Source organism: Hippocampus bargibanti, linkage group LG06 (assembly GCF_051943395.1).
Source record: "Hippocampus bargibanti isolate YZ-2025 linkage group LG06, ASM5194339v1, whole genome shotgun sequence".
Classification (NCBI taxonomy): Eukaryota; Metazoa; Chordata; class Actinopteri; order Syngnathiformes; family Syngnathidae; genus Hippocampus; species Hippocampus bargibanti.
Window position 1 is genome coordinate 27,781,356 of NC_142739.1, and position 18,802 is coordinate 27,800,157.

An 18,802-nucleotide genomic window follows, 5' to 3' on the forward strand; every position below is an offset into this window, starting at 1 on the left:
AAAAAATAAATAAATAAGCAAACAAACAAACAAACAAATAAATAAATAAAATTTGTTGTTGTTTTGACTTTGGATGGCGGCGCGTGAGTGGCTACTTTTACAGCAGCTCCTGTATTTTATTTTTCTACTTCTTCCTTTCCTTTCCTCTTACTTTCATCACTTTGTTGCTGTGAAATGTACATTTCTCCACTGCCAGGCTAAAAAAGGCCAATCCAACCAATCTAATCCAAATATTTTGTCAGCTAGTATGATGTAAAATCAAGAGAAGCATAAAAATACTGTTCTGGAGTATATTCATCAGCATTAAACACTTGATGAGGAACGTAACCTTCTTCTTTCGCCATCTTGAGGAATGATCCCTTGTAGGTGCTTTCTCTGTGATAATTGTATCTAGTTCCTCATCAATTGTGTTCTGTTTAGCTGGGTTGATATCTTTTTGCATCAAGTGTAAAGATGGCTTGTGCGGGTTGTTTGTGGAGCCTGATTGATGGGATATTTTAACCTTGCAGTCTACACTCTGCCTTTGAACTATCAAAGAGAAAACACTCTCACTGTCTTCATGTCTCTTTATTGTTTAAACTACGCCCCCTCACTGCTGCGTTCTTGACCAATCACGTGGCTTTAATTGAAGACTGGGGCAGGGAATTGAGGACAAAAACAGTCGGCTGCCATTTTGTTGTTAGAAGAACGGGCTCGTTCACGAACGACACATCACTCAGACAGCTCCGTGTATGAAAAAAGTTTGTATGCCAAGGTAAAGTTCGTATGCCAAGGTAAAATTGTCAAATGTAACGTTCGTAAACCAAAAAGTTCATAAAACTGAGGTATCACTGTATATTAAATAAAGGCATTTTTTGAAAAGTCTGTTGTGATTATCTTTTTAGGTAAATGATGGCATATGAATGAATGAAAAACACTATTTTGGAAAGGAAAATGCGTGTCTCAAAAGACCATCACAGCACTTCGCTTTGTCCCAGCGCAACCTGAGAAAAATGAAGTTGAGACGTCAAAATTAGGATGTTCTTTCTTTCCTGTTGTAAAGCGGCATAAATCCCGTCTGCAATTACGACGGCAACAATGGAGGAAGGAAGGACGGATACGCGAAGTAAAAAGGGGGGGGAGAGGAATTACAAAGCACAACTCTTTTGAGACGGGGACTCCGTACCTTGTCAGGCTGGGAGTCGTTGCGGGGGTGCTGGAAGGTGAGCAGGTGCAGTCCCGGGACATAGTTCTCGGTGCGACAGGAGTGGAGGGAGGTTAGGAAAAGGGTACGCTCCCCCCACCAGCCGTACGCCCCTGAGATCTGGTCCACACGGCACGCACTTTGCTCTGCGAGATCGAGAGGGAGAGGTCAGCAAAACGGGGAAATACAATCTGACCTCGTGAGCTCTCAAAAATACTGCGGTCAGCCTGATAGGCCGGCGTGGTCGGTGCCGGACGCTAGTCAGAGGATGTGGGAACATTGGCGATGTTCACCAGAGAGATGGAAGAGGTCAGTCAATATTATTTTTTTGAGTGACCGCTACTATTTCAGCTGGATGCAGTGACGCCAAGTGTTTGATGTTTCTCAGTGTCAAGAATGCTGCTGTCGACACGATGTATTAGCGAGAGTGAAAGAAAACATTGGTGGTCAACTGATTTGTGAAAACAAACTCCCGAAGAAGCTATCATTTCATGCTTCTATTCGCGAAATGAACGATCAGCGTATCTTCAGACATATCACGGAGTAACAAAAATATTTTTTTTTAACTTTAAAATCAAATATAGAATCAACTTTAAAATTATTCTTTATACATTTAAAACTATCCATAACCTTGACCCCATACCTATATGACTAATTTCTATTCCCTCTTATTCCCTCAGATCCTCTTTCCCGCCACCTCTGTGTGCCCCCCCTGCCCGTCTCAGCATGATGGGGGATAGAGCTTTCAGCTGCTCTGCCCCCAAACTCTGGAACTCAATTCTTCCCAACATTCGTAACATCGATTCTCTTCCCACCTGCAAGTCCCATCTCAAAACCCTGTCTGAAGTGAAAAGTAATGACTGTTATGGTGGTTTACAGCTAAAAATATGAAATTTTGGTTAGGATTTTAGCAAGCATCATGAAATTTCATAAGTTTGATTTGCTTTTGTGGGCCGAAAAAAATGATGTGGCGGATGGGATTTGGCCCCCGGGCCTTGACTTTGACACCTGTGATGTGAAGCATTATAGCTTGATTTCTATGCGCAGTGGGGTGTGAGAGACATAGAGCTAGTCACTATAGAGAAAGCAAACATCCATTTTGTGTCATCTTCAAAAAATTATTCCTCCATTAGCGCAGCCTTTCCTTGACACCGAGAAAACACCCCAATACAAAACGTTTCACCTCTGACTGGCGCCCAACGCAAATCTAGTCCCTCCCAACACAATTCAGTCAGTGTGCTGCGTAACCCCCCCCCCCCCCTGGAAGGTCGCCTCCCCCTCCGTCCTCCCTCCCTGGCTCTCACCTGACACGGGGAGGCAGGATTCATTCTGAACACACCAGCCGAATTCGCCGGGCGCCCTCGCCAGGGTGGCTGGCGTGCCGCTGAATACCAGGCAGGACTGACAGTCGGATAGGAAACGCGCTAGGCCAAGGCAACCTGTACTGCCGCACTGGGAGTGGGGAAAAAAAGGGGGGTGGACGAGATGAGTTGCTGCAATAGTCCTGACGGTTCCATTGAGTGTGTGCTGACACTTTACCTGATTAGTGGGTTGATACTCTCGACAGCGGCCTTCACACCAACTGCATTCCGGATTCTTTAAACACATGCTTTCATCCAGGGCCTCGGCGCAAAGAGCGTCCTAACCGGGAAACGCAGAGTGACACAAATAGAATATTGATCAACGTAGATGACATTTCAGCCACGCTTTTACTTTAAAGGTCATAGCATTAAAAATATATATGTTTATATTTTACAGTAGAATGTATCCACCTTTTTTCGGGCCGCCGCTCAATTTAAAAGGCACTGACATTTAATCCTCTCCACATATTACATATAGAGAGCACAACAAACTGATGAATAACTACTTTTTAAAATTGAAGTCAAAAATAAGGACTGCAGTGATGCATTTGGGAAATTAAAAAAGTTGGCCCCCTTGTGTCTGAAAAAGGGGGTCATATTCCAAATTTGATGGGGCCCGATTTAACTCAATTGGTGAAGGATACAAAACTGATTGAAATAAACCAAAATACATTCATGCTATTTCTAAATTGCAAATGAAAAAACATTATTTGAGTAAAATCAAATTCACTGAGCCCGGAAGTAACTCAAATAGATAGAAAGCTAGCTAGTTAGCTAATATACGGCTAATAGATAGCTATTATTATTATTAATAATAATAATAATAATATACATTGTATTTATAGCGTCTAGCAAAACTCTCAAGGACATAGCGAATAGATAAGTAACTAGATAGCTATATATCGCTAATAGATAGATAGATAGATAGATATCTAGATATATAGCTAATAGATAGCTAGCCAGCTAGGTAGATAGCTAGATAGCAAATAGATAGCTAGCCAGGTAGATAGCTGGATAGCAAATAGATAGCTAGCCAGGTAGATAGCTGGATAGCAAATAGATAGCTAGCTAGGTAGATGCCCTGGATAGCTAGACTCCAAAACAGTGGTGTCAAACTCATATTTGTCACGGGCCAGATCGTAGTTACGGTGCAAAAGCGAGTTTTCTCTCACCCTGTCACCTTCGCTGCTACTGACAAACAAAGGGACTTTGAAAGCCACGAGGTCTGCACGGGTGACGCCATTGTAACCGCCGGCAACCAGAAGCACTCGTCCCTCCATGGCCGCGGCGACGTGGGAGTAGCGCCCCTTGATGCCTTCACCGCCTGCAGAAAAGGAGACAAAATAGGCTAATCCGGCAAAGGGGGAAAATATGTCACGCCATGAGAAGAGCAACTTACTGAGTGACCATCTCTCTCCCGCTAAAACCCACTGATGACAGCCCAAATGGTAAAAAAAGATCTCTTCGTCGTAGCACTTTTCCTCTTGGTAGTGGATGTGAACATTTCCACCTTGTTGGGAATGCGAGAAAAATCCACAATTAACATCAATTCAGTTCAGAGAAGGTTGGTCAGTTGGTGTTCACGTCGCTATTTTTGCTCACCGTAGACCACCATGTAGTTGCCGATGACAGTGGCTGAGTGGAAGGCTCGCTCTCGGGGGCCGGTCGCCGGGTAGCGGGAGCGAAACGCCGTCCAAAAACGTTGGTCGACATGGAATGCGTCGGTGTTGTTCACCCGCACGCTAAATCTAGGAAATGATTATTTCGTCTCTTTAGTCGGTGCCAACAACAATAATAATGATAATAACAACAACAATAATAATAATAATAATTATAATAATTCATTTCATTTATAAGCACCTTTCAAAACTATCAAGGTCACTTTACAGTCACAGGATATTTTCTTTCCTGTGGGTGAGCAGCGGCAGCCACACGCGCCAGCGTTCACTCAACCTGGAAGTAACTCAAATAGATAGCAAGCTGGCTAGCAAATAGATAGCTAATAGCTAGCGAATGGATAGCTAATAGCATTGTATTGTATTTATAATTGCATTTTATTATTGTATCTGCTTGTCTGTGACTGTAATGTGTCCTTGAGACCTTTGGAAGGCGCTTGAAATAAAATGTATTATTATGATGATTATCATTATTATAATAGCTAGCGTATAGATAGCTAATAGCTAGCGAATAGATAGCAAATAGATAGTGAATAGATAGCGAATAGATAGCTCATACCAGAATAAAACATTTTGAAACTTCAAAATGGCCAGAATTCCTAAATAAAATGTTTTTGAAAAATTTCGCAATTTCCAGTGGAATAAAATCCCAAAAGAACGGGGAAACCACATCACAAATTTAGCTCAAATTTGCAAATTTCATCATCCACATGAAATTTCTAAAATTCTATTTCGTTTTCAAATTCTCCTCCAAAGTATCTGTCTCCCCACCGACTTTAGCCGCTTGCTACTAACCAGGCAGGCAATGGGGCGAACAAGCACGGCTAACAGCTATGACTTTCACCCACAAAGCCGATAAATTCAAATATTTTTTAGTTTAATTTTTAATCCACTTATTTTTTTCAATCCAATAATTTTTTATTCATCTGAGATTATTTTGTTTGTGCTGTCTGAAAAAAAGAAGCCCTCAGTGACAGAATCAACTACGAAATTAGCTAGCTACTCGTTAAGTTTTCTTTGCTGCACAAAACTTGACAGCTTTATTAGCCAAAGTTTAGAATTCTGCTGTTTTTTTAATTAAGTAACATATCTTTGTGAATTTGAATTCCAGCCGCCCGTAGAACTTGACAAGAATCAGTCCAGAATGGAGCGCTACGCTGCTGTTAGCTTTATGCATTAGTCTGTAACACAAAGTAGAGTGATACCTCAGCTCACGAACTTAATTGGTTCCCAGTAAGTGTGTGTGGGGAAAAAAAAGTGTGTATTCCAAACATTAATTTCCCATAGGAAACCATTAAAATGAGAATAATATGTTCCAAGGTCCCCATAAAATTTTATTTTGAACTAAATAAGCCTTAAAACTACACACAATATACCTTATTTTATGTATAATAAATGTGCTATGGTATTGCAATTAAAGAAATAAACTGTACAGTATAATAAAGTCGTTTTATTTACCTTTGTGATGGTCGTTGATGGCTTGATGGAATGGATAGCTTTTTGCATAAAGTGTCTCAAGGAGCTCTGGGTTGTACATCTTAGAAGTTGTGATATTGCAACAGCAAGAGATGTAGGCAGACACACTAGAAAAATCCTTAAGAGCTGGTTCCCTTGCTTGCGTGTTCTCTTTAAATTGTACAGATGGCTTGTGCGGGTTATTTATGGAGACTGATTGATGGGATATTTTAACCTAGCAGTCTACACTCTGCCTTTGAACTATCAATAATGTCTACCTGGCGGTGGTCGGCCGGTGACCCCCATAGACCAGTAGTGTCCTGGAAGTGCTGTGGAACACCATGGAGTGGCCGGCGGTGGCTGGGGGCTTCCCCCCCGTGGGCTGGATGATCTCCCATCGCCCAGAGCCTCGCAGGCTGAACCGATACAAGGTGGAGGAAAACATGTCGTCCTCAGTGCGACCTACGATGTAACAATTGCAAAGGGCAGTGAAATGCAATCATGTCCGTAGCTTTTTGTGTACCGAAACTCACTTAGCGCTTCATTGCTATACCGCTCATCTATTTAATTGGAATTTTAGCCTCTTGTAAAACACGGAGAGAATAACGCCGTGTTTAACAACCCACCTCCAAACACATAGAGGTAACTATCGACGACAGCCGCGGCGTGATTGGCCAGATTGGGCGCACCGCCAGTGTTAGCAAAGCCAAGCTGCTGCCAGTCGTCTTGCAGGGGGCGGTACATCCAAACGTCACTGGCTAAGGAGCCGTTGGCAAGCTCCCCACCAAAGATCACCATATTTCCCGCCCACTCGACAGCGGTGTGGGAATGTCGCGCCAACTGTGGGCAGAGAAAATTAAAATATGAAGAGCGATGTTTTTTTTCTTCAGTCTGTTGACATTGTTACATCTGTTACAATGGATGGCATTTTAGCTATTCAGGGCCAAACAACTTTATAGTCAACTTCATGGACGGATGGATGGAAGTTGACTTGTTATTTTAAAAAAAAATGAGGAAAAGTGAATGATTTAAAATCGCGAAAGAGAGATCGTGAGCTCAATAGCTTGATAGATAGCTCGATAGATAGCCAGATACATAGCTAGATAGATAGCTAACGAGATAGCTAGCACCATAGCTAACTCGCGAGGTCGCTAGCCCGTGAGGTAACTAGCTCGGGAGAAAGCTTGATAGCTTGTGAGAAAGCTAGCGAGCTAGATAGATTGATAGCTAGCTCGCTAGCTAGATAGCTAGTGAGATAGCGAGCGAGCAAGATAGCTAGGGTGATAGCTAGCGCAATAGCTAGCGAGATAGCTAGTGAGAGAGCTAACTCACGAGGTAGCTAGCCCGCGAGGTAACTAGTTCGCGAGGTAAATAGCTGGGGAGAAAGCTAGCAATAAAGCTGACTTTGACTTCATAAATACATAGATGGAAAAATAAATAAATAGAATGTAGAAAAACACAAATTAATAAAGTAAGAAACATTAGTTGCGGTTAACTTCTAGTTCTCAAAGTGGTACTGCACCATCCTAAAAACTGGACAATTTTGGTGAGGCAAGAAACGAGCATCGCAATTTTTGGTCCTTGAGGTATTTTGACGAAGCAAAAAAAATAATAACAATAAAAGCATACTTCTCCTTCACAGTTCCAGTACTTACAGGTGAGTGACCATAAGACCTGCTTTCCCACTGGTTGGATGTGAAGTTGTATTTGTTCAAATCACCAAGCGCTCTGTTGAGGTCAAATCCTGGATTTTTTTAAGACAATAAAGCAAACAATCACACCGTTGCTTTCAAACAAACCTGAAGAAAAATGTCGAGCAAAAAAGTTGAAGCAAATTTTACTCTCACCTCCAAACACGTACATGGATCCAGTGGAGGACAGGTACACGCCAGCGGAACCTGTCCTGGGAGACATGTTGGGATCTCCTTCGTGAACGCGCCACCACTGCCCCGCCGCGGTGTCGTCACGGAGACTGAGTTGGCAACTGTGACCAAGGAAGCCGGCGTGACACAGGCAACGCTCTCCCTTCTGATGGGGAGAGGAAATTAACAAAAAAAAAAATCAACTTCAGTCATCCATTCATTTTCTTATTCACTTTACTGCCCTGCCCCCCCTGCCCCTTCCCACTGCCACACTCACCGAACTCTGAGTACACGTTACACCCTGTACTATCATCCTGAACTCAATTTTTTCGTTTTTTTCTGCAAGACCACACTTCAACCTTTTTTTGTGTTTTTGCATTACTACACTGCGTCACTTTACATACGACGCTACTTCACTTTACATACAACACTACCACACTTTACATTCAGAAATTACATGCATTGTCTGTTGTCAATTATCTGTCTTTTTAGCCACGTTATAAGTGGTTGCAGGATGGGTCCGAGAGGACATTAATTTCATCTGTGCTTTATGTCATGCATATTTGACAATAAAGCTGTCTTCGACTTTACCCTCACAAAGCTGCCTTGTTTTTGTGAGGAAACCGGAATACCCGGAAAAAAATGGCACTTTCAAACCTCACCTTGTCACACTGCCCATGTGCTGAGCAGGTATGGGAGCACATGGGGGTGGCGCAAGATGCCCCGCCCCAGCCATGTTGGCAGTGGCACTTGTGTGTAGACGGGTCACAACGCCCGTGACCGCCACATGCTCCGGGGCACATCGAGAATGTGTAGGTGGCGTTGAAGCCTAACAGGTTGTAGTTAGCGTCGCTGAAGAGATGAAGCAGCATCTAGAAAAGCAGGAAGCGAAAAAGTCAGGATACATATGAGAAAGGTTTCGGGATGACAGGTTAAAATAAAATATGTCCGTACAGTGAAACCATGGCTTACGAACTTAATTGGTTCCCAGAAAGTGTGTTTAAGGCAAAAAGTGTGTATTCCAAACATTCATTTCCCATAGGAAACCATTAAAATGAGAATAATCCGTTCCCAGGTCCCCATAAAACATAATTTTCAACTAAAAAGCCTTAAAATTACACAAAATATACCTTATTTTATGTATAATAAATGTAATAAATGTGCTATGGTATCGTAATTAAAGAAATAAAGTGTACTGTATGATAAAGTCGTTTTATTTACCTTTGTGATGGTCGTTGATGGCTTGATGGAATGGATAGCTTTTTGCATAAAGTGTCTCAATGAGCTCTGGGTTGTACATCTGAGAAGTTGTGATGTTGCAACAGATGCAGGCAGACACACTAGAACCTTCATTAACAGCTGGTTCCGTTGCTTTTAAGTTCTCTTCAAATTGTACAGATGGCTTGTGCGGGTTATTTGTGGAGCCTGATTGATGGGATACTCTAACCTTGCAGTCTACACTCTGCCTTTGAACTATCAATAAAGTTGAAACAAGTCCACATTTCACTGTGTTTTCTATCAATTTTCAAACCATTTCACTTTTGCTTTTTTACTTCAAGCTCTGTCGTCTCCCTTTCATGTGTATGTGTGTGTGCGTTTGTTTTTGTAACTCCACCGCTACGTGTGTCCTCTCCCTCCTCTACCATGGATCTTGACCACTCACGTGCGGCTTTCACCGAAGACTGGGGCGGAGAATAGAGGGAAAAAAAAGTCGGCTTCCATTTCAGGAGCTCCAAGAACCGGCTCGTTCGCGAACGACACATCACTTATTGTGTTGCTCCGTGTGTTTCCCGAAAAAGGTTTGCATGCCAATATTACATTCTCGCGAATTTAACGTTCGTAACGGGAAAAGTTCGTTAGCTAAAGCGTTCATAAGCCGAGGTATCACTGTACACAAAAAGTAACATCAGGACCTTCCCGGACGTGGCCTCGATGGGCTGCGGCAAGGTGTTGCCACTGAGACTGGCCAACAAGGGGCTTTGGTAGGAATCTCCGTCATACACAAACAGGTAGTCATAAGTGCACTCTGTGTCCATGAAGGTAAAGTTCAGCACAATGCGATAGCTGCTGCTGGGTGCTGAATGGGTGGAAAGGTAAAGAGTGGGGGAAAAAAATCTTAAAAACGTTCCATTTGAATCACTGACAAGAAATATTGCCACAGTGGAATGTGCAAAAGTGCTAACCCTGTTGGACAAACCTTTGATGAGCCACTCGCAGTTGCCATTAACTGAGTAGTTCCCCGGTCCGTCTGTCACGTAGCCCGGCGGCCCCCTCAACACCTGCCGGTGACCTTTACAGTCACCAGCCTGGCACGCGGGCCACCAGACCAGCAGCGCAAGCACAAGGAGGAAACAGACGGGCAGGGGAGAGGCCATCCCTGTTGCTGTCTTTGTGATTGAGGGATAGAAAATGAAAATCATAAGACTGGAAAATTGATGGATGGGTGATTTTTATCTACTGTACTGATTCCCATCTCCTCTACTGCAATTTCACCAAATTGTTCCAAAAAAACATATTATCCAATGACTAAAATGATACATCTTCGTTCAACTATCTACATAACGGATACAAAACTCAGTCACCGTTTTTTTTTCGACAAAAATGACTTGTTTGGGTGAACCATCCTTTTAAAACGCATGATTTGTTTAGCGAATCCGCCGCAAGATTTACACAACTTAAAACAAAAAAAATCACTTCGACTATGTAGCCCTTGTTTCGAATGTCAAGTGACGAAAAAATATGTTACGAACAGAGAAACATGGAACGGTGTTCGAAAGCAATGATGCACCGTTAACCAGCCATGGCCCGTTAGCTCGCTAGTTAGCTACAAAGCATTTGTTTCTTTACATGGTGCCAAAATAAAGTACGTACCAATTCCCGTCTCTCCGGTCCTGGCACCATTTACATATTTCGTCTGTGGCTCTGTCCCTTTCCCCCCAAAGATAAAATAGCCAGCGGTGAGCTTCGTCGTTGTTCTGGACAGACGGAAAGCCGCCCGTCCGGCTAGCTGTTTGCTAACAACAACACGGCTATCCGCTCGGAGGCTAGTGAGCGCAGCCTCAGTCCGACTCCAGATGCGTAGTCAATCCGGAGCGGACATTATTGATGAAGGGCGACGTTAGCACGGTCGCCGGCTATCTCGTCCTGGAAGTGACATGGCCACACAAGCAAATAATTTAACTGCTAAATTTTTCAACACCGGTTTATAGCAGCCGGAAGAATGAGACAGATGCTCGTTGTTGTTTTGGAGGTCGCCACTTAGACAAAAGCGAGATAGGCACGATTAGCTTGGCGGCGTCACCCAGTGGAGATACCACGCAACGCACATCTGGATGCCAGTGAGTAAATTCAGAATAAATAATAAATAATATAAAATGATTATAATATCATAAGGCAGATATAGACGACTGAAAAAACACAGGAAAACGAATTATTTTAATCAAGTTTCAAAAATCTATATTAACAGTTCTTTAACCTTTAGCTTTAACATCAAGAAAATATTGAACATGAACTGTCCTAAACATGGCTTCTATTGCCTACTTGTTCAGCTCCACACACAAGTTTCATTCATGTCAATCATGCGGTCCGCACTAACATTAATTTTTCATATCAAGGTGGGCCGCAAAATATTCTTTTGGGGGTCGCAGTTGGCCCGCGGGCCGCGAGTTTGAGACCACTGCTGTACATGATACCTGATCATGTCAACCCCGTTCTTGCAGCTTCAGCTGTTGTTAAAGCGCTATATAAATCAATATGTATCTCTTGTATTGTAAAAAAAACGAAATATTTTGCTGCTAAAGTTGTTGTTTTTTTTGGGTGTGGGGGGGTTGGAACGTGAACTTTGACACATTTTACTATAATAACGTTAACATTTAACGTCAAACTACATTAATCATCTTTGTTGGTAACCAAGTTTGCACTTGCTGTTAAACAACAATGCATTAAAAAAACTTTATGTTGCTTGTGTTGATTTAATTCCCTCATCATAATTTATAAAGCAAATGGCATTAGAATGATTGAGTCGCACGTATGTCAAACTCAAGGCCCGGGGGCCAAAATCTGTCCCAAAATCCAATCAAGCATGTCAACAACTATGATGCTTCCTAAAATCGGGTCCTAAACTTATTTTGTCCTAACCTACTTATTTTGCTTTATTGTATGCCAGGATAACCAAAAATTATTTTTAGAATAAAAAACATAAAATTGTTATACGTACGAATAAAGGTTTTCTGATTCTGATTCTTTACAGTAATTTATAAAACAGAGGAATGAGGCTATTATATGAAAAAGGTTGTTATTGATTGGCTTATACATTTGTAGATATACTGATGTTGTGCAGAGCAAGTGAGCCACTAATTTCAGAAGTGGAAAAAAGTCAGATTTGATTTCTAAATTATTAAAAGAAATGATCAAAAGCCCGCGTGTAATTTCTCGTGCAATGACTTGTGTGCAGCGTGAGTCAATGCAACTTGCTATCCATGCATAAGCTACATAAACCAACAATGCGGTTAAATACAATACTGGTGTGGAATGAAACAAAACACGTCACGTCGCTGTCGGGTTTGATCGAAAAACAAGAAGTGGAGACGAGAAGGTGTGAAGAAAACAGGAACACGGCTCAAGAAGACTCGCTCGCTGGCAGGTGTCAAGTCGATGCAAAGGACAAAGTAAAGCGCTTATTGTTATTATTATTTAATCAAGCGTTGTGCCTTATGTGGAGATCTACATACTGTACTGTACAGCAGGTACCGGAAAAAAAAATGCATCCAAAGTATCTTTGCTGCAATGTTATTTACTGTACATCCTCAGTCCTGCATTGGGGACTCAGCAGATCTGTTTTCATATTGTGGTTTTCACCCCCCCCCCCCCCACCCCTAGGACCCCCTCTCATAACCTTTTTGTCTTCCTCTCTTGACTCCACAGAGCTATTCGGCCAATTGTTAGCAGTGCTTATATCTGCTGTGTTATCAGCCATGTCATATGATTTCAGCCTGGTAAGTATTTTAATATTATTCAGATTTTTCTTATTATGACAGACGTAAAAAAAAAGTAATTCTATAATTATGATTTTTAGACTGCAAGCCTGAAAATAATATTTGTATTTTTACACTTGACGTGTTCCTATGTTTGTACTGTATTTCGGGAATATCTGGTGTGTATTAATTACTTTTTTAAATTTGTCAATAATTCCTCTTTCGTGTGAAGTTATTCCTTCGTGTTTTAAAAAAAAGATAAAATCACATAATTTAAAAAAAAAGTAACGTGGTTGCAATACCGGAGAAGTTGTTTATAAATGTGTTGCGGCAGCGATACAATAGTGATACACTTCATTTGGTTACACTTCATGCAATTTGTGTTTTGGTTGATGTTGTCTGAGAAGTTTGAAATTAGACTTTTAAGGGTTAAATCATGTGGTGTTAGCTCAAGCTGTTTTTGTAGTATATATATATCCCATCTCAAAATCCACCTATTTAAAATCGCATTTTCTGTGTAGCTGTTTCTTATGTTTCTATTTATATCTGTATTTTATTTATTGTATTTAATTGTGATTGTATTTTATTTATTATAGTACCTACGCTTGTCTATTATGGGTTAAGTTATTTATATTATATGCTTGTCTGTGACTGTAAAGTGTCCTTGAGAGCTTTGAAAGGTGCTTAAAATGAAATGTATTATGATTAGTTTCGTGAAAGATGCGTACATCAAGTGAAATGAACGGTTAGCATTTTTTTTTCTATGTCAAGACAGACAGAATTTGACATCATGACAGGAAGTCCGAGAAAATAAAACGATGTGTAAGGAAATGAAAAGACGTTTAAAATGTGTTCGTATCACAAATTGCTGTAGCAAATTGCCCTAACAGGATGAAAATACCAGCGTCTTAATGGTAAATAAGAATCAGAAAGCCTTCAATCGTCCCAAACTGGGGAAATTTGCATAAAATAAAGAACAAAAAAAAAAGCATACCACTTGTGCGTCACATGATCGTCATTGTCATTTTTGGTTGACATTTGCTAAAGGGCAACATTTTGTGTGGGGAGCAGATTTTGCCGCAGTGGAAACTGAACTACTACACCGACAGTGACTCGAATCCTGAACAAAGTCTATCTCAATAGATTGAACGGATGATTGATAGACTGACCAGTTTAAGCATAAATGGAAATATATGTCAATTAATGAACAATAGTTTTGCATCGATTGACGCCATTTAAATCTGTCAATCATTTTGTCCCATTTTGTGGACTGAGAAATGAATCAGGCAGAATTGGAACTTTCTCTTAAATTTAACTCTTTTTTTTAGGTGGGGGGCCAGTTTTCATGTTATTTGTACCTTGGTGAAATTCCCCCGCACCCCCAAAAAACAAAAAGATAAATAAAATGGATTCATTTAATAAGAAAATAAGAAGAAAACTTATTTGTGCCATAACGAAGAAATTTGCAAAAAAAAGTAATGTTGATTAATTTGACAGGAAGCACTCATGCAGTTTGACATGTTAACGCCCCCCTCCCTACTCCCGACTGACACATTTTAAAATAAATACGTGAACAGATAAATAGACAAATAATTAAATACATACTACTACTGCTACTACTACAGTACCACTACTACTACTGATAATAATAATAATAATAATAATAATAATAATAATAATAATAATAATAATAATAATAATAATAATAATAAATAATAATAATAATCTTCCAGCTAGCAAGGCATTTGCTGTTTAGCTGGCCAGCTAGCTATCCATTAGCTGTATAGCTATTTAGCTAATTTGTATAAGGAGACAGAATGGTATGGCAGTCAATTAGTTATTTTAGCCCCTCCCCCAACCGATTCACCCCAAACTTGTTTAAAGTGTATTTATTATCACATAACTGGCAACATCGATGTCTTGTAAATATCTCAATAAAGTTTGGGAAATACTATACTGACGGAGAACTGTTCTACAAAAATGTTTAATTTATCTAGCTATCCAGCTATCTAGCTAGCTACCTAGCTAGCTATCTATTTGCTATCGAGCTGGTGAGCTCTCTATTCATCTAGCTATCTATTAGCTAGCTAGTTTGCCATCTATTTGAGTTACTACCGGGTTGAGTGGACGCTGGTGCGTGTGGCTGCCGCTGCTCACCTACAGAAAAGCTGATCCTGCGAATGTAAAGTGACCTTGAGAGTTTTGAAAGGCGCTTATAAAAGAAATGTATTATTATTATTATTATTATTATTATTATTATTATTATTATTATTATAAAGCGAGAAATAGACAGACAGACAGGGATCTAGATGGATTGACGAACCAACGGATAAGAATTAATGGATAGCTTGACAAACGGATTGAGTGACTGAAAGACAGAGGTGGAATATTCCTCCATAGAGTGATTGACAGCTACGCCAGTGGCGACTAAACCAAGCATCTGTTTTAGAGTTCTCTTCTGGAAAGCGGTCAAGCGGTTACCTTAAATGGGAATTCCACGCTCTTCAATGACCTGCTGGACGGATACGACTACGAGAGCGACCCCTCGTACGACAGCAACGAGACGTTCAACGTTGTGTGCGACCCCAACGAAGGACGGCGCTTGGAGGCCCTCTTCAGCCCGGTTCTGTACTCGGTGGCCTTCATCGTGGGGATTGTGGGTAACGGGTTACTCTTAGGAATTCTGGCTCGGAGCAGAAAGACGTGGGGTGTCACCGATACCTTCATTTTGCACCTGGCGGTGGCCGACGTCCTGCAGTTGCTCACGTTGCCTCTGTGGGCCGCACAGGACGGCCAGAGTTTGGGATGGACCTTCGGAACGCCTCTCTGCAAGATCGCTGGCGCTGTTTTCACTGTAAGTAAAAATATATTAGAGTGACGGTGATTCTCAGTGACTGTCAGGTCTATGTCCCTCTTAGTAAAAAAGACACTTTACCATTAAAGGACAACCGACATCACTTTTTTGTTTCTTAACTGACATCAGAAAAACGTTTCATAGCATCTAAAATAGCCAAAACACGCAGGCGGATATTTTTAGTCAAATGCAAAACACCAATAAAAATGAATTAAAGTGTCCGAAATCTGCAAAAAAATTGAGCTGCGAATTGGGCATTTTCAGAAAGTCCCGCCCCCAGTTCGTGACGTCACGCCAAGTCGTCTTGCATTGCTGGAGAATCAAAACAATGGCTTCAGATTCGGAGAATATGCTTTCTTGTTACACATCCAGTTATGAATGTGATTCAAATAGTTCTGAAGAGGAAAGTATAAATGTTTGCAATCGATTAAAGGTTTTCTGGGTTGTTTTGATGGCTCAAGACTGATGTGTCGTGTCACAGAAATGCAGAAACAGTTTTGTTTTGCAGCTAGGAATTCTTTTCAACAAATATCAAAGAGTTGTCTCGGTGTAACATACACCGATTCACCATTGCATTATTTATGTGTTTACCTTCTAATTTCGCCATCAACACGGATCAACACGAAGTTTTCAGACCAAACAAAGTACCGCAGAATGCATTGAGGTGATGCAAGGGATGTCCTTTCTCAGTCAGGGGCGTTCCTTCAGTGACGTAGGGTGAGGACTCGTCACCAATAGCTATATGCGGTGGAATCTTTGCAAAATACGCTCAGTAGAAGTCATTTGAAGCGATTTTACAAATTATGGACACAACTTGTTCGGGGATGTCGGTTGTCCTTTAAAGGGCTTTATAAATCAATATGTATTGTATTGTCGTATGTAAGCATGCTAGCAAAACATCAGAATAAATTGTCATTTCTGCGTACTCAGATCAACTGCTACTGTGGGATCTTCCTTCTGGCGTGCATCAGCCTGGACCGCTACTTGTCCATCGTGCACGCCACCCAGGTTTACTGCCGTCGGAAACCTTGGGTGATCCAATCCAGCTGCCTTGCAGTCTGGATCCTCTCACTTGTCCTCTCCGTGCCCAATTTGCTCTTCCTGGAAGCGGTAAAGAACACAAGGCGAGGCAAAACCCAGTGCGTGACTAACTTTGCCTCATGGGAACTCACTTCCCGCCTCCTCTGCCACATCGTCGGCTTCCTGCTGCCTTCGCTCGTCCTCGTTTTCTGCTACTCGTCCATCCTTCGCCGTCTGCGTTGCGGCACGGGTGGAGTCCAGAAGCAGAAAGCGTTTCGAGTCATCGCCGCGGTGGTGGCGGTGTTTTTCCTCTGCTGGACGCCGTACAATGTTACTCTCATGGTGGAAACGGCTTTTTTGGACAATAATCGTACCAGTTGTGAATTCAGAGCGTCGCTGCGGAAGGCCATGAGTATTACCCCGATTGTCGGCAACCTCCATTGCAGTCTCAATCCCGTCCTCTACGCTTTTGTGGGTGTCAAATTTCGTCGTCAGCTCCTGGACATCCTGCGCCTGATCACCTGTAAATTGCAGACGGGAGCCAAACTCCAGTCGGTGGGTGGCAGGAAAACCTCCATTTGGTCCGAGTCTATGGAAACTTCCAACTCGCTCGCAATCTGAAGCGCCTGTCAAGAAAGAGCTACATGCATCAGAACCAGACCTCTGAGAAAATACCATAACCTTCGAGTGGCTCCTGGAGGCTTTTGGCCAATATATCCAAAGCCCGGCATAAAGGGCGAAATGCGGCCCGCGGTCAATTTTTATTCGGCCCACAGTCTCCGCCATAAAATCAAGAACGTCGCATATAGAATTAATAGATTGGGCAGTAGTGTTGTTACTTGTGTGTGCTAAGTGCTGCCATCTACAGGCTCAATTACGAACAGAAAATTAGTACATCAATAATTGACTTAATGAGCCCTCCAAATTTCTAAAATGGTGAGAATCAACAAATGGGAGAACATTTGACTGTCAATGTCAATTCAATTTTGCTATTCAGGTTTCATATGAACCAACACAAATGCTTCAGATAGATGAAATTAAATTTTAAAAAGAAAGTGAAACAAAATGGCTGACTGAAATGTATTTAAATTAATTGCGGTTATATGTAAAGAGCATCTGTTAAGGTTGCACCCCCCCCTCCCCATATCGTTAACACACCAATTCTGGCCCTTTTTGCGAAAAGTTTGGATACCCCTGCTTTCGGCTTTCGTAATTTCAATCAAATATTTTGTGTATGTCACATTTTTCTTCTTGCATTGATTTGCTTTCCAACATTTCCGACTCGCATGTCAATGACATATTTACAGTATCACCATTTGATGACATTGTGACATTAAATGTACGCGAATAAAACATATTTGTACACTTCGTCTGACACCAATATTTCAAAACTCAGGTACAAGAGACAGGGCGAGTGCGGCTACAAATGGTTAACATACACAAATGAATGTAATGTTGCCACTGCAGAAAAGGTTTTTTTCAGCACCAATAGATACGACTTGCCACAAGATGGCGGAAAAGTAATCTTTTGCTCTAAAAAAGTATTTTGGCCAAGAAGCTCTGCCCCTCTTGTCTTAAAAATACAACATTTAACGTTTTTTTTTCTTATTCGCGTTTGTAAGACAAAAACTATTACGTGTGCTTCGAAGTCATAATATAACATGTATTGTTTCAAACGTGAAATACAAAAAAAACATTTGGATATTTTACTTTTGTAACATAAGTGTGTATTTTTATAATAATAATACATTTCATTTCTGTCTAGGTCACTTTACAGTCACAGGAACAGTTCTTTCTGTGAGTTAGCAGTGACAGCCACACGCGCCAGAGTTCAATTCCCCCTGGAAGTTGCTCAAATAGATAGAAAAACAGATAGCTAAAATCTAGATAGCTAGAAAGCTAGCCAGCTATATTCCTAATAGTAATAATAAGTTCCTAAAAATAATAATTCCTAATATACAGCTAGATAGCACGCCAGCGAGATAGATAGCCCGCTAGCCAGCTAGAAAGCTAGCTAGCTAGACAGAAAGCAGCTATATAGCTACCTATATAGCTAATAAATAATGATATTATTTATAAGCGCCTTTCAAAAATATAAAAAAAAATTGCAAATAGCAAGCTAGCTTTTAGTCATTTTCATCCAAACGTCAAGTAGACTCGGTGACCTAGCTAGCTAGAAAGCTAGCGAGCTTTATAGCTAATAGACATACAAATAGATAGTCGGCGAGCCCTTAATATTTTTAGGGACATTTTACTTTTCTAGCATTGGTGTTTAATTTTTTTTTTACCTCAATCTTTACATTTTTGTAACATTGGTATATATATTTTTTCCTGATTACAACTTTTTTGGGTGGTGGGTGTAGTATCTTCTTCTGGTTATGTACAGCATCTAAGTAACTGAATGAATAAAAAAAATAA

The 18,802-nt window shown here is 41.1% G+C and overlaps 2 protein-coding genes across 3 annotated transcripts in view; one reads left to right on the plus strand and one right to left on the minus strand.

Annotated features, from left to right (window-relative positions):
• megf8 (multiple EGF-like-domains 8) overlaps nucleotides 1–10,818 on the minus strand; it is a 36,528-nt gene extending 25,710 nt beyond the window's left edge. The window contains exons 1-14 of the mRNA XM_088998485.1: nucleotides 10,409–10,818; nucleotides 9,735–9,924; nucleotides 9,451–9,614; nucleotides 8,200–8,409; nucleotides 7,523–7,703; nucleotides 7,331–7,419; nucleotides 6,302–6,515; nucleotides 5,954–6,137; nucleotides 4,147–4,292; nucleotides 3,944–4,054; nucleotides 3,717–3,868; nucleotides 2,723–2,824; nucleotides 2,488–2,635; nucleotides 1,166–1,329 (exon numbers count right to left, since the gene is read on the minus strand). Of these exons, the coding sequence (XP_088854611.1) occupies nucleotides 1,166–1,329; nucleotides 2,488–2,635; nucleotides 2,723–2,824; nucleotides 3,717–3,868; nucleotides 3,944–4,054; nucleotides 4,147–4,292; nucleotides 5,954–6,137; nucleotides 6,302–6,515; nucleotides 7,331–7,419; nucleotides 7,523–7,703; nucleotides 8,200–8,409; nucleotides 9,451–9,614; nucleotides 9,735–9,924; nucleotides 10,409–10,438 (2,085 nt within the window). The 5' untranslated portion in view covers nucleotides 10,439–10,818. The remainder of the gene's footprint in view (nucleotides 1–1,165; nucleotides 1,330–2,487; nucleotides 2,636–2,722; nucleotides 2,825–3,716; nucleotides 3,869–3,943; nucleotides 4,055–4,146; nucleotides 4,293–5,953; nucleotides 6,138–6,301; nucleotides 6,516–7,330; nucleotides 7,420–7,522; nucleotides 7,704–8,199; nucleotides 8,410–9,450; nucleotides 9,615–9,734; nucleotides 9,925–10,408) is intronic.
• Nucleotides 10,819–12,439: 1,621 nt separating this feature from the next.
• cxcr3.1 (C-X-C motif chemokine receptor 3, tandem duplicate 1) lies at nucleotides 12,440–18,785 on the plus strand. Of its 2 annotated transcripts, XM_088999675.1 has the most exons (4): nucleotides 12,440–12,531; nucleotides 14,960–15,166; nucleotides 15,269–15,364; nucleotides 16,295–18,785. In XM_088999675.1, exons 1-4 carry the CDS (start codon nucleotides 12,511–12,513, stop codon nucleotides 17,003–17,005), a joined length of 1,035 nt encoding a protein of 344 aa, XP_088855801.1. In that variant the 5' UTR covers nucleotides 12,440–12,510; the 3' UTR covers nucleotides 17,006–18,785. The 2 variants fall into 2 exon arrangements, with proteins under 2 accessions (XP_088855801.1, XP_088855800.1); XM_088999674.1 differs by having other exon boundaries at nucleotides 14,960–15,364.
• The last annotated feature ends 17 nt before the right edge of the window (nucleotides 18,786–18,802 follow it).